This window comes from Oryzias melastigma, linkage group LG1 (assembly GCF_002922805.2).
Source record: "Oryzias melastigma strain HK-1 linkage group LG1, ASM292280v2, whole genome shotgun sequence".
NCBI classification, from domain to species: Eukaryota; Metazoa; Chordata; class Actinopteri; order Beloniformes; family Adrianichthyidae; genus Oryzias; species Oryzias melastigma.
In genome coordinates, this window is record NC_050512.1 from 5,461,260 (window position 1) to 5,475,529 (window position 14,270).

At 35.7% G+C, this 14,270-nt stretch overlaps 2 protein-coding genes across 2 annotated transcripts in view; one reads left to right on the forward strand and one right to left on the reverse strand.

Annotated features, from left to right (window-relative positions):
• LOC112157802 (von Willebrand factor A domain-containing protein 7) overlaps nucleotides 1-1,291 on the reverse strand; it is a 43,777-nt gene extending 42,486 nt beyond the window's left edge. Inside the window, exon 1 of the mRNA XM_024290817.2 lies at nucleotides 1,270-1,291. The gene's annotated coding sequence lies outside the window, so the exon portion shown is untranslated. The remainder of the gene's footprint in view (nucleotides 1-1,269) is intronic.
• Nucleotides 1,292-5,758: 4,467 nt separating this feature from the next.
• Nucleotides 5,759-14,270, forward strand: part of cabp2a (calcium binding protein 2a) — a 24,568-nt gene continuing 16,056 nt past the window's right edge. The window contains exons 1-2 of the mRNA XM_024290825.2: nucleotides 5,759-5,968; nucleotides 6,319-6,501. Coding sequence (XP_024146593.2) covers nucleotides 5,813-5,968; nucleotides 6,319-6,501 — 339 coding nt within the window. The 5' untranslated portion in view covers nucleotides 5,759-5,812. The remainder of the gene's footprint in view (nucleotides 5,969-6,318; nucleotides 6,502-14,270) is intronic.

Genomic DNA, 14,270 nt, shown 5'->3' on the forward strand with positions numbered 1-14,270 from the left:
TGCTAGAAGTAAAAACACCGGCAAACAGGAACTCGTGCTTTTAAAGGGGAGGCGGGACTATGTTTTTCTGCAATTTGATTGGTTGGACGGTCACATTAATCAAACGTGGCTCTAATTTGATTGGATGTTGGGCCGACACCGCAGACGGATGTAAATAAGAGATAGAGAGACCGCAGTGCGTGCGGCTTTCTCTCTTTATACTTTATACTTTATAATCCGTGGATTTGGGGGGAAAATGGCAAGTCTTTCCGAGTCAGAGGGCTAAAGTCCGAGTCAAGTCACAAGTTATGTATATCAAAGTCCAAGTCAAGTCACGAGTCAGAGGTAGGAAAGTCCAAGTCGAGTCTAAAGTCGTCAAATTCATGACTCGAGTCTGACTCGAGTCCAAGTCATGTGACTCGAGTCCCCACCTCTGATGGAAAGTGTGGAACATTGAGTCCTGTTTACAAATAGATGTCAGAGAGCATAGGCATTACCCTTCAATCTAACTTTTTCAATCAAACATCAATTCTTATTGATAAACTTGAATGAAATCAGAGATTTTATAGGATTATAATCAGGTGCTCTGCAACCAGTTCTACCACACAAGTGCTGAGGATACATAATGTCACACGCAGGTTGAGACCAGACATGAACTGAGACAGAAAGATTTGGGAGGCGGGTGAGAAACAGCCAAACTGCCCCTAAGGTGAGGCTGTTAAAGACAATTTCATGTCATGACAAGACTGAATACAAGACCCAAGGTAGTTCTACGGGATCATTAAGGAAAATCCCAAAGATTTTCAAGGAGACCAGAGTTGTTCTAATGGAGCAGCATAAAGAAACGTTGAGGATCATGAATAAAGGGAAACTTTATGCAGCAGCTGAAAGACTTAACCTTATTACTAGGGATGATATCTTTACACTTTTTTAAGCGAAAGTCATTCTAGTAGCATTTTATTTTGAAAATAGATTTTCAGAAACCAGAAGTTTAAAAATGCCACCTTTGGCCTCATTCAGACCGGTGAGAAATGTATCATAAACACCAAGCAATGGATGAAAAACTACTATTGTTACTATTACTGTTGCTAACTCAAATATCCTACAACATTAGTTGATTTTTGTAATTGCTGTGATTGAATTTCAGGTGAAACTAGATCTGGAATAATAAAGAAGCACTCACACACCCTGGTGTTTTGGGACAAGGCTGAGTTCAATGTGTACAAAGATGTAAAAATGTCATTGGTAAGCATGCTACACCGGTGTGGGGACAATATAACTATTACATACAATACTATACTAGCGGTGCTTCCATGTCCAGTGTGAACCAGGCGTTAGAAATCCTAAAATTCTGAATGCTACCGTCCACGCCGTCCCTCGTAGCAGAGGAGTGCTCTTCATGAAAGCACTAGAATGGTTGGTTTCAGCACGTATGCTGTTTCCGTCCTCATGGCATTGTAGGAGAACATCCGGTGTGATTTCAACAACAATCTGTGGCCAGAGAGATGGCAGTGTGACTAGGCACAAAAAAGGGGGGGAAACTCCCAGAGTTACTTTCATTTACTAGAACATCTGTGCTTTTGAGTGTCTTTGATTGCTCAGGTTATTTGACTTTCTCCTCTTTTTTAATACATATATATTAGGGCTGTGAAGGCAGCCACATTAATGTGCGTGATTTATAAAACATAATTATTTAGTTGATATTTATTAATCGTGCTCAGGCGTTCTGCCAAGCAGCTGTGGGATCAGCGTAAGAGAAAATGAGGCATTTTTTTGTAGTTTTTGGACAAAAGTGATCTTTTGGAAGCGGGCAACAAAAGTGAATCCTAAGGCTGCTTCTTCTTCTATCAACAGAAATATATGTGGCCAAAAGCAATCTGTGACTTTACCCTGGATTTGTTTGTATTTTCACTCAAAAACATGTTGATTGGTTTGTTTGAACATTTTATTTATGTTGTTTTTATAAAATCATACCCAAAACTTTTTGTCGATGTTGTAAAAACAGTTTGTAAAACATTTTTTGGGGTTTCCGCAGCAAAATGAATGCCATTTTTCCTGACTGAATTTTCTGTTTTTGCACGATTTTATGTCTACTGTGTGAATACAACATGGAAAAATCACTAAATAAAGGTAGAGTCACATAGGTGCGGTTGTGCTAATTAGCATGATACCAAAGAAACAAGCAGGGGCCCGTTTTAAGAAGCAGGTTTTGTTGGAGCTCTGAGTTTGTGAACTCCAAATTCAGTAAAACTCTGAATTTTCGGTTTCAGAAACTGAGTGTGCATTATGCATTCCTTTCAAAGTTTCAACACAAGCTGAGTCACCTCTCCAGTAAAACAATTAATGAAACTTTAAATATATATTTAAAGAGGAGACAAATAAACGTCAAACGTTGTATTGCAGAAACAACTTCCAAGTCATCCAAAACTATAATGTTGAAGTGATCCCAGAAAATGTCAAATACACTGCAATTTTCAGCCAGTAGATGATTTGCAGTAACTGTTTTTAAGATCATGCTGGTATTTACAAATCTGTCTCAATAAAGTGAAAGCTCACTCCACTTCAAAATGTATGTGTTCCAATGTATCTTCACAGACGGTTGTTTGCATTTTGATATGAATTAAGTACAAAAAAGTTCTTTATAAATTGCAATATCAAGTGATGAAATCACCAAGAAGGTATATATATATATAAATATATGCATATACAGACACTTGACAATGAGAGATGTAAGAGTTGCACTTGCCTGTTTTGCTGAACAAACGGATCCCAGATCTTGTGGCAATCTAAGCTGACATCAAGTCTGAGCTAAACTCCTTCCTGCTGCTTTTTATCCTTTTCTTTCATCTGGGAGTGTCTAAAAGTAAAACTTCTCTTTTTGTTTCACTTTAACATCTCTCAGTTCCTCCCAGAAAGCACTTTCGAAGGCTTTCTTTGGGCTGGAACTTCCTGCACTTCTGTTGTAATGCATTAAACCACAAGTACAGTGAGTCTTCATGCTGAAGCGTGTGCTAAAGTGAGGAGTCAAACAAAGATGATTCATTGTCCCTTAAATGGGAATTTTCTTTGTGATTATGTCACGAGTCGTAGGTTCCTACTCTTTGAAAGAGAGATCGGATGCCGTGCAGGAGTCAGGACAACCAGGTTCAACCAATTCTGGGGAATGCAAGTTTATTTTGTCCACAGGGTTTTTAAAAAATGAATATATAAAAAGATTAAAAAAGAAAGGAGAAGAGTCAATAAAAAGCGTCCAGGCACAAATGGTCCACGCCAACAACCTGGTCCAAGGAGCACGCAGTCCAAACCCAGTCTAAAATACATAAAACCAAATAAAAGCAAGATAAAAGTCAATTAAAACCCAAATAAAATACATAAGTAAATTAAAATCCACCCTGTGACAATTACACATTTCCAGTCTTCATTTAGGCATTTTCTTCAAATATCATACAATGGCTATTTGGAATTTATTAAATTAGATGTGTAAACAGATAAGTAACAAAAACATTTTTTTTCCTGATAGAAAATAATACAAACAAGAAAAAAACATTTGGAAAACTAAATTTTTATCATTCTTGAGCAGATATTAGAAGAGTAATTTACAGCTTTAAAAATGTAGACATTTTCAAACTTAATTTTGCAAGCTCTTTTCCCTCTAAAACAGTTGTTTTTCCTTGAAAACTAGTTTTTTTTTTATTATTATTTTGCAACAACTTTATAACTTTTTTCTGTTGTTGCCAGAATTAAGTAAAAAATAAAAAAAATAAATAGATAACAAAACGTTACAAAAAATGAATAATCAGTTAAAAAGACATTTTACCATTTGTTGCCAAGAAAAACATTTCTAAACAAATACATTGATAAGTATTAGTGCATTTTAACTTTTGTAGGTTTTTGGTTGATTTTCCGCTTCTTCTGTATTTTACTTTAAGTCTAAGTTTGCCAAGTAAAATCTTCAAGCTGGGCTTTGTGAAACTAAATAGTTGTAAAGGCTTTTCCAAAAGCTTTCTTTCCCTGAAAGGGGAGGAACTGCCCTCTGGGCCTCTATTGCATGCTTTTCTGAAGTCTTTCAGAGTAAACTATATCTATATGTATGATCAAATATTACCTTTGGCACACTAAAAAAAACAAATTATTTATGAAATGTGAGTTTTTTTGTGAACTCTTCCTACCCTAAAGTAACGCCGGGTTCATACGCATGAAGAAGCACTGCAAAGCTTAGTGCGTGCAGTATCCGCTACACCTTCAGTTCACACCAGACACGCATTTTTTTCATGACGGTCGACCGGCGCTTCTGCTCAGCTGTGGTTATTTAGAGCTCCTACAGTTAATTTGGCATCGTCCATCTTGACTTGTTGCCAACTGCTCTCTGCTTCTCTCTCGTTCATTGAGTTTTTAGAAACCCAGAACATATGTGGATGCTCTGACAGGAACAGGAAGAGGATGGACAAACTGGTTCAGAGATCTGGTCCCATTCTGGGATGTCCCATAGAGTGTGCAACTGTAAGTAGTAGATGTTCCGAAAACTGGAGTCCATCATGAACAATCCTCCTCCTCCTCTGCATGAGACTGTGGCTGCACTGAGGAGCTCCTTCAGTCACAAAGTTTAACTTCTCACTGCAGGAAGGAGCACTTTCATAGATCCTTCCTCATGTCGGCTGTTACACTCTGCAATGCGTCAAAGACAATAATTATTGCTTTTATTTTTTAAGTGTAATTTTACTGTTATATTCTTTAGCTGTTTTAAACAGAGCTATAGTAACAGGGTAATTTCCACTTTGTAAGATCAACTGAGTTTGATTTTGTTCTATTCTTTATTTTTTGTGAGGCTTTCACTGTTTTTGGTTGGTACAAAATAAAACTGAAACATACGCCCTCAGAGCATTTAAACTGCCTAATTCCCTCCAGGGCACAAGACATTACGAAGATGTTTCCAGTTCTCAAAGTAGATGTGGATATTTGTTCTGAAAAAGTGAAGTTGATGAAGGCTTCAGATAAATGTACAATGTTTAATGGATGTTTTCTTTTAAATGTTAATTCTGGGTTGTTTTAAATAAAGTTTTATCCTCTCTCTTCTTTGTTCAAAATTCAATTAAAACATTAAAAATAGTGAGATAAAGTTTGAAATGATATAAAAAAATAAACAACTACCACTGCAGAAGTTCTTCTGAATTCTACACTGTTAGCATTGTTAAAAACAGAAAAACTGGAAGAAGATTTCAGGAAAACAACAATCTATTTTACACTACATTATTTTATTTGCTTTTCTTGTGACAATAATCAGCAAATTTTCTCCATGTTGTTAGTGTGCTACTTTATTTCTTTCTACTTCAATGTCTCACATGGGGGTTTATAATGTTGGAAGCCATATATTTATGCATACATTCTATGCAACATATAATAAAAAAGTGGAGTGTAGCATCAAGTGCAGAGGATTGGGGACAAGCCAACATTAGCAACAGAGCAGATGACATCCAAGAGCAACAGAAAAAAATTAATACAGGATTATGGCAAATGGCACATACATGAAGAGGAATAGAGTCAGGCTTATGACAGACTGGTGAACTGTCACCGACACACTTTGATCAAATGTGTCCTCAGTCTGTATTTTCTGCTTGGAAAATAAAGAAATCATGTAATACTTAAAAAACACTTAACACCTTTAAATTATAAATATTCTTGATAAGTGAAAAATACAACACCAGTACTAAAACTGAGGAAAGAGGTGGCCAGACGACCACTTAATTGTCAAGTGCAGATGGGCTGTAAGGATGGAGAGAGGGATGAGAGAAGGAGGAGCGATAGCACTCAGAGATATGCCTCAGATTATGAACGGATGTCAGTTGCTCGACAGACAAATAAGCAGGCGGGAACAAGAGTGAGACACAGAGAGAAAGACGACATCTCTGTGCGCTCCAGCTGGACCGTTACCATGACTGAGATGAAAAGAGTAGAGTCTGTGGATGTGCCAGAGGGAAAATTAATGAAAAAGGTCAGTGGATGAGGATGCCAAAATATGGGTTAAACATGATTAATGCTGCCACTGTCATGACAACTTCTCCACACACTTCCCTTTTTGGTTTTGCTTCATTTTATTCGTCCAGACGAACCATGACTTGGATTGACTGTAATTTTTTTGAGTAATTTTCCTTTTGTCAATGTATTGTCTATCTATGTCTCTATACATATATATAGATTGTACATCATGATTTGACTGTCTTTGCAACTCTTCAGCACTGTAAAGACCTCAGTGATTCACAGATTTCCTACACTCATCCACACATGAATATTACCCAACTTCCTGGTATTTCCAGTGTGACCTCCCTGTTTTGCATCTTCCAGGGTTCAATCAAGAAGAAGATTGAATCCTTCAGGCGATGGAGTTCAGCTAGTATTAAGAGGCCACCAAAGCCTAAAGCCAAGACTTTAAGCCTTTCCTCTCCCGTTGGAGACCCTGAAGACATGTGGCTGCAAGAAGGAGAAAAAAGAAAGCTGCGCCCAATTGTTAAGTCTGTCTTCGGACAGGTAGGTCACTGCAGTAAACATGTCAAATGTCTGTGCAAAAAGTATGTCAAAAGGACTGTTTTCTTGATTAAAGCTTCTCGTACAATTAAACCTCTTTAAAACACTTTCCAGACTTTTTGACCCACACTCAAACTGGCTAATCCCACTCCTAGTCTGATACTATTAAAAACACAGGAGCTATAATATGGAGAGAAAATAGTTCCATCTCATTTGTGTGATATTTGATTTGTAACTTGTATCTGCATGTTTGTGTGTGCCTAATTATTGATTTGTAACTCACATAATACATTTTGTACGCAACTATGTGTACTATATATATATATATATATATATATATATATATATATATAAAGAATATAGATGTTGTTGGCTAATAGATAGTTTAGAAGATGATTTACAATACAAAATGACAGATGTTGCTGGAATCTAATCAGGCTGTTAGCGGATCAACAAGTCCTTGTAGTTAAACAAAGAGATAAAGATAGACACAGTTGACTTCACAGCTCGAATCTACTAAGGAAGCCTGTTATTATGCCAGAAAAACATATAAAAGAAGCAAGGAGGCCAAAACTGTACCACTTTGGAGAACAGGAATAGTCTAAAAGCTAAAGAATCACGCAATAGCCTAAAGATGGGGTTTGGTCTTTTGGTCTGATAAGATGATGCAATAAAATGAAAATGTCAAAAGTTAAACAAAGGTGACCCATGTCCATCCATTCTTGTCTTAGCTCCCCATGTGTCCTTTAGGTTAAACTATTAGCCTAAAAAAAGGGAATTTCAGTTTTGAAGAACAGTTATTTTTTGAAAATTCAGTGTTACTAAAGACTGGAAATTTTTTCCACTTTCATTATTACTTTTGATCAAATTTTATTTTTGACCATTTTTTACCTTCTCAGCAAAAAATAGAAATAAGTATGCAAACAAAAATTCTCCAGTTCAGTTCCTTTGTAGTTGTGTATTCTGAGATTAATGTTTAGAAAAATTTGTTTTTCTACATTAGAGCAACAATCTCACCAAAGCATTTAGAGAAAAAAATTTCTAACCCCCAAATAGGCAAAATATTTAAAAAAATGAACTGATAAAACAAATACAACAAAAACTTCACATGCGATCTGTAAGAAATATCTGTTACATTTTAGAAGAAGTCCAGACTTTTGATTTTGTTACACATTTGAACGCTTCTGATTGCAGTTCAACAGATGGTCAATTTGATAGATTACATAAAGCCAAACACATTTTCATGCTCAATATCAAAATTAATGTTAACTAAGCAATAAGGAAAACAAGAAAAACCTAGATATTAAATACCCAAAGATACAGCAATAAACAACATAAAAAGGAGAATTGTAAATTAAAACAAATAAATAAATAACGAGAAATACATGTAAATTTTAGGTGTGTCTGAAAATGTCATTTCATTGAAATATTGCAATACTTTGCTTAGTGATACCTGTATCAAAATAAAATACTGCAAAGACCATGTTTAATTAATCATGTTAGAGCAAAAATGTAGTTCAGTGTGTTTCTCAACCAAACATATGAAACATTACTTGAGACACATGCTATGTTGAAAGATATTTAGTTGTGAAAATGAGACAAAGTTCTGATGATTAAAAAATGTAATAAAAAAAAGCTATTTTACAACTGTATTTATGTGAAAAGTGTATAAATATTCAGATATTTTTTATTAATTCATAATCTAAAAAAAGTGAAATATTGTCTCTTACACATCATATCATGACACGTGTATCGCGATACATACCATATCGCCAGACTCTTGCCAATAGTAAATAGTAAATAAGTTTACTTATTAGTCTTAGATCTAATTGTCAAAACTGTAATAAGAACATAAATAACAAATCTGTAAATAAATGGATTGATCTGAGACTGCCCTGCCTTCCTCAAATTTAAGCACCGATAGGCAAACAGATTAGGGGATGAATGCATGAAAAACTAGGAACTGTTGGGTTTTGAATAGATGATGTTGTTTCTTTGTTGCAGAACGATAGTTCAGTCACTTTGTCAAAAACCGCAAAACAACTGTTAAGAATTCACTCATTTTCCAGATTAGTAATCCATACTCTCAGTAACAGATGGACCGAATAATGAGAAGCTACAGAAATAGAGGGCTTAAATAAGAGATGGATTGCCAAATGTCATAAAGAAACACAAGAGATTGATTGCGATGTAAAGCGAGATTAGAGCTTACATAAATGTGTGCTTATGCTGCAGAGGAAAGGGCTGAACTTTCAGGAACAAGATACGGTTTAGAGCTGTATCAACTCTAAGAAGCTGTTTCTCTGCTTAGAGCTGTATCAACTCTAACAAGCTGTTTCTCTGCTTTATTTAGATCTTCAACACATTTAGTATATATGCATATATAAATGTATAGGGAATGGTTTGTGTTTAATTGAACAAAATGGAATTAGGACATTGGTTTAAAAACAAGAGCAGATTTCCAGACAGATTTAAAAGTGGGTTAGTTGATGGACCGTAGTGACGGACTCTGGGCAGCAACAGTTGTGCTCTAAACTCGTGGCTACAGAGATAAAGAACATGCAGTTCTGACATCTCTGTAACATGACGCCTCATCCTATTGTTTCATCAGACACTATAATCCATAGGACCCCAGGGGCCTTCAAGAGAAAGTCATATCTAAATTATAAAAAAAAAAAAAAATTCCATTAACAAATCTGGACAGGTGCAAAAGGCATTATCCTCCCCTTTCCTCGATGGGTAGGTGGTCAAGAATGAGAGCAGAGAAAGTGGGACAATCCACACGGCCATATGTACACTCTAAAATATGACGTCAGGTTAGAAGGAAATCCTTAAATAAGTATGCCATTATGCTTTAATTCTGATTTGTCTCGATGTTGACACAGTTATTATGTGATATTAGTCTCAAAAGGTGATGTAAGGTTGTAAATAACGACAACGGTGTTGGTTTTCCAGCCCCTATTCATTTTGGAGGTTGGATGTAAATTACAATAATTAATATTTAGAAAACCATCACGAATAACATACGCCTCTAACTGGAAATGTGACAAACCTTGAATTTGACTCAAAAAGTTGCAGTCATTTAGCACATGTGAAGAATTTTTGAGTGACTCTAAAGTAGGGATAGGCAAACAGCCCTTTTAGCATATTTATATATATACATATAAACACACACACATCGGTATATAGATGGATTTATAGATACATGTATATATTGTAAATTATGTTTTAATTATCTTATCATTTTGGTGTGTCCTATCTGGTACGTAATAAATAAAAAAAACCTGTGCCTAGGACAGGTGGAAAAAATTATTATGTGTTCATGTAGTATTGAAAGATTTTGTGTTTTCTAACATTTGCTTGTGTTTTTTTAAGTCGGACAGGTACCCATCAGTGCAATTAGTTCTAAAAAGAGAGCAAAAGTCACACATTTTGAAATGCAAACTAAAAATCTTTCTGTAATTTTCAATCAAATGAAAGCAGAGTTTTCATCCAATTTCCATGTTGTTTCTTTCTTTTATGAGGTGGATTACAAACACATTCCACACATTTACCTCTGATCCTTCTGTCAAATTCTAGAGCCCTTTGTGGTCTATAAGTCTAAGGCCCGATCCGAATACTCCCCTTCTCCCTCTCCCTTAGCCCTCTCCCTTCCTTTATCCCTCCGTGCTTGCTCCAAACGGAGGGTGATGAAAAAAATAGTGTCTAATATTTCAGACGTGACTTCCGTTCAATGACGTCATCAACATCGCCAGTCTGCTAGTATTAACGCAGAGCTTCCAGCGGTTGAATATCCATGACAACAGCGTTTTTATAACTTTAGAAAGGTCGTGCTACAACATAAAGTCATTACTTACATTTAAATGTAAACATCTGCGGTTCAGAGCGCACCAAAGGGAAGAAAAGCGCTTCTTCGCACAACGCGGTTTACTCTCGCGATAACGGACTTTGGACCCCTCTGTTTGGAGTGTGAAACTTAAAAAATAATAATTCCGGACACGACTTTGACTTCAACAGCCATTCCAAATCAAGGGGGAGGGCTAAGGGAGAGGGAGAAGTATTCGGATGGGGCCTAAAAGTTTGCCCACCCCTGCTGTAGAGTCATTGTGACAAGAAAAAGCAACAAATTGTGTGTTTTCTTTTTTGTTCCTTTTTTGGATTGATTTTAGAAAAACAGACATTTTAAGCAACTTAATTTAAGAGTTTGGGCTTTACAAACCACAAACGTCTCTACTGCACTAGACTGGAATCAAAGAGTTATCCTTAAGAAGTCTAAACTTTGTAGTTTCTATCTACTATTTGTTGTTATATTTTCCAGTAAAGACATCAAAGTAATAAAAGGTGAGGGTAAGGGGAACCGTGACATTTATATTAAATAAAAATATGTAGGTAGAAGCGTTTGTTTATTAATCTCACCTTTTAAACATACTAATCCTACTTCATATTACTACTAATAATAAAATGAATGCAGACCAATATCATCGATTCCACTTTACTTTCTGTGTTTCTAGAAACTCTGGACTTTGTGCCTCTAAAATCATTCTGAGTATTTTTAAATTTAAACAGAATACAGAGATGAGGCGTACTTCTGTTTATTTAAAATATTTTAAAATCTGTAATTCTATGAATAATAGATTACTTGCAATTCTCTAAGCTTTCTTTTGTAGCAATGGTTCAGTCCTAGTTTTGTGGGTTTTTTTATAACTCCAAAAGTATCTAATGAAAAGAAACAATACTAAAAATAATGACTTTGCTTTAATTTTTTTTTCTATTCTTGTGGATTTAGATAATTTTGTTTAGATATTTTACAATTGTCTTTCAACTTTATTTATGGCTACTTAAAAAAAGAGAAAGAAAAGTTAATTCATAAACAACCAGTTGAGTCCATAAAAAATGTCCATGCAGACTTTTTTCTATGGGCATGCTGCGGGCGTCATGTTGTAGGGAACACTTAAGCAACATGTGAGTGTAAGCACCCTGAATCCTGTGCACTATGCAGAGAGCCTGTTAGTACTGTTCAAGGGGAAGGTGCTTGCGTCTTCGAATCTATTGTGCTTCTGTGTTATGGTGTATTCCTTTGATTGTATTTAAACATTGTACCCAATGTTGAGATATGACCTTTTTTGGCCACCCCCCCTCCCCCCGTGGCCTTCTACTACCAAGCTAATAAGGGGCGCTATTCAACTGTCTGTGTGAACCTCTCTGTTTGTCTTGTTCTGGGTTGTACTGAAAAACAATGAATTTCCCCTCTGTGGGAGTAATAAAGGCATCATTCATTCATTCATTCATTCATGCTCTTTGCGTGCCCATTGCCAGTTAGAAATGAGAAAATGGTACAATCAGAGTGTAGCCCATTTGGTTTTTAACTGAAACAGAAATCTTTATAGTCTCATGATTGAACGGTTTCACGTAAAACTTGGTCAGTCGCTCTCAGCTGCTCCTCTTCTTGGTTAACCTCCACTCTAAAACAGCTCATAGCTAAAAGTTTCCTCTGCACAGAAAGACAACCTGCTACTCTGGTCCTAGTAATTTAAGCCAGGGGTGGGCTAACTGCGACACAGGGGCCATATGTGACCCATTTAACCTGGCCCGCCACGATGTAATAGATGATATTGATAATACATATGCATATTTTATTTTCTCTGTAACTCTGGTGCCTCCCCAAATAAACTGACTTGTGTTTAGGTTCAGAAATTGATTTTGTATAGATTAGTTGTTTTTCTCACATCCATGTGTGCTTTCCGAGTTAGTCATTTTACGACCATTTCAACACAGTGTTTTTCTCAGTGTGTGTTTTTCCCTAAAGGACATCAACCAATTGGTACAATTGGTTGAATAAAGACCACAGTTTTTAAATAAAAAAGCATGTTTTTGTCCAGATGTCATGCTTTTTTCTTTCTCATATGAGGTTGCTTACCAAAACATTTCAAGTATCTGCTTGTGGTTCAGCCCATTTGTCAAGTTATAGAATTCTTTGCGGCCCATGAGTCAAAAACTGTTCCCACTCCTGAATTATTTAAGCAAAAGAAATTTCCAAACTGTATTTTCTGTATTGAGAAATATCAAAAAAACCTCACGACTCATTTCCTGGACATTTGTGACATATTCATTTTTGCAACACCCCATTTGCTTGTATCACAACAAAAATTCAAAACGTTCATCAGCAAACGATTCTTGAACCTCATTGATGACAGGGAATAACACACGATTAGAATTCACTGTTAGAGTGATTACATTTAGCATGAAATATATCGATACCAGTTACTGGTTATTCCTATTTAAGTTTTTTTTTTTCTTTTCTCAAGCACATTATTTTTAACCAAATCAAAATATTAAACCACTCTATAAATATCACCAACTCAAGCCATGTTGTTGCTCAAGTAACACGCACAACCAACGGCTCCTCTGGTCACATGACTGATGGAGCAGTTTACTATTCTGTGGGGTAGGGATGTTTCATCAGAAAATACCAAAGTGACGTACCAAGAAATGACACACGTGCACTTTTGTTTTCCAATGTCTTAATTAGTAATCAATACTTAATAGACTGCTTGATATCAGAATTGGTAATGTATGGGTATTGATATTTTTAAACCTTGGAATTGATGCTCATTAATTCTTTTTTTACTCCAAAACTGATTAATTCTGTGTCACTCTTCGTATTTAGTCCCCTGTTGTTTCAGAAAATTCCGATTCATTAAAAAAAGGTCTAAATCACAAATGTCAAAGTAAAGGCACATCCGGGTTATTATATCCGGCCCACAAGATCATTTTATTTTATTGTTATTAATGGTGTGATGTTATCTTACGTTTGTTTGTAACTACCATAAATTTGACAAAATATATTTTTATGGAGAGTTAAATACTAAAAGTTATTTAAGGTTTAAGTTAATTTATTCTGGAATAATATTCCTGCCTTTTCAATACTCAGAATTTTGTTAAATAGTTGTGGTTTTTAAAGTTTTAAAAATAGAGATTCTGCTAGATTTTTGACTATTTTGGCACTTACTAAAATTTTGTTTTTTGGAGCTAGTTAGGCTTTTTTTTAAGCTTTTAGGCTGTTTTAGAGTTAGGCCAGTACTTACACGCTAGCTGTTTAGGTTAATTTAGGTCTTTTTTTTCAGTTTTTTAGGCTATTTTGAAGAGCTATTTTTTCACCTACATGCTAGCTGTTTTGGCTAGCCTAATTTATTTATTTATTTTATTTATTTATTTATTCATTTTAGTTTTTTAAGCTTATTTGGCATTTAGATAATATTTTAGCTGACTATCATCTTCAGAGTTTTTAGCTATCAATTTCAGCATCTTCAGCTTTCTGCACTAGCATCTTCAGCAGCCAAATTCAGCGTACAGCATTCACACTAGCATTATTGCAAGCAATGCTACATATCTAGCCCATCATTATGTTAAAAAGTTACGTTTTTAAAGTTTCAATAATGTAGCTTCAGTGTATTCAATAAATGTTTATCCTGTCCGGCTTGCGATCTAAGGTGTGTTTTGGATTATGGCACCTTGTGCGATTGAATTTGACACTCCTGGTCTAAATCTTCAATATGGCAACTAGATCCCCTGCCAAGCATCTGCTTTTTTTAACTGCCTTTTTGTGCACTACTGGAATTGTCCCAGTATCTCTCAAAACTGCTGTTGTGACTCCCTTACTCAAAAAGCCTGGTGCAGTCGCCCCAAAAGACTCATTAATCTCTGTCCCATCACCAACCTCCCATTTCTTTCTCAGAAGCCGTTGCTTCTCGGCTCCATGCCCACCCCCTCCC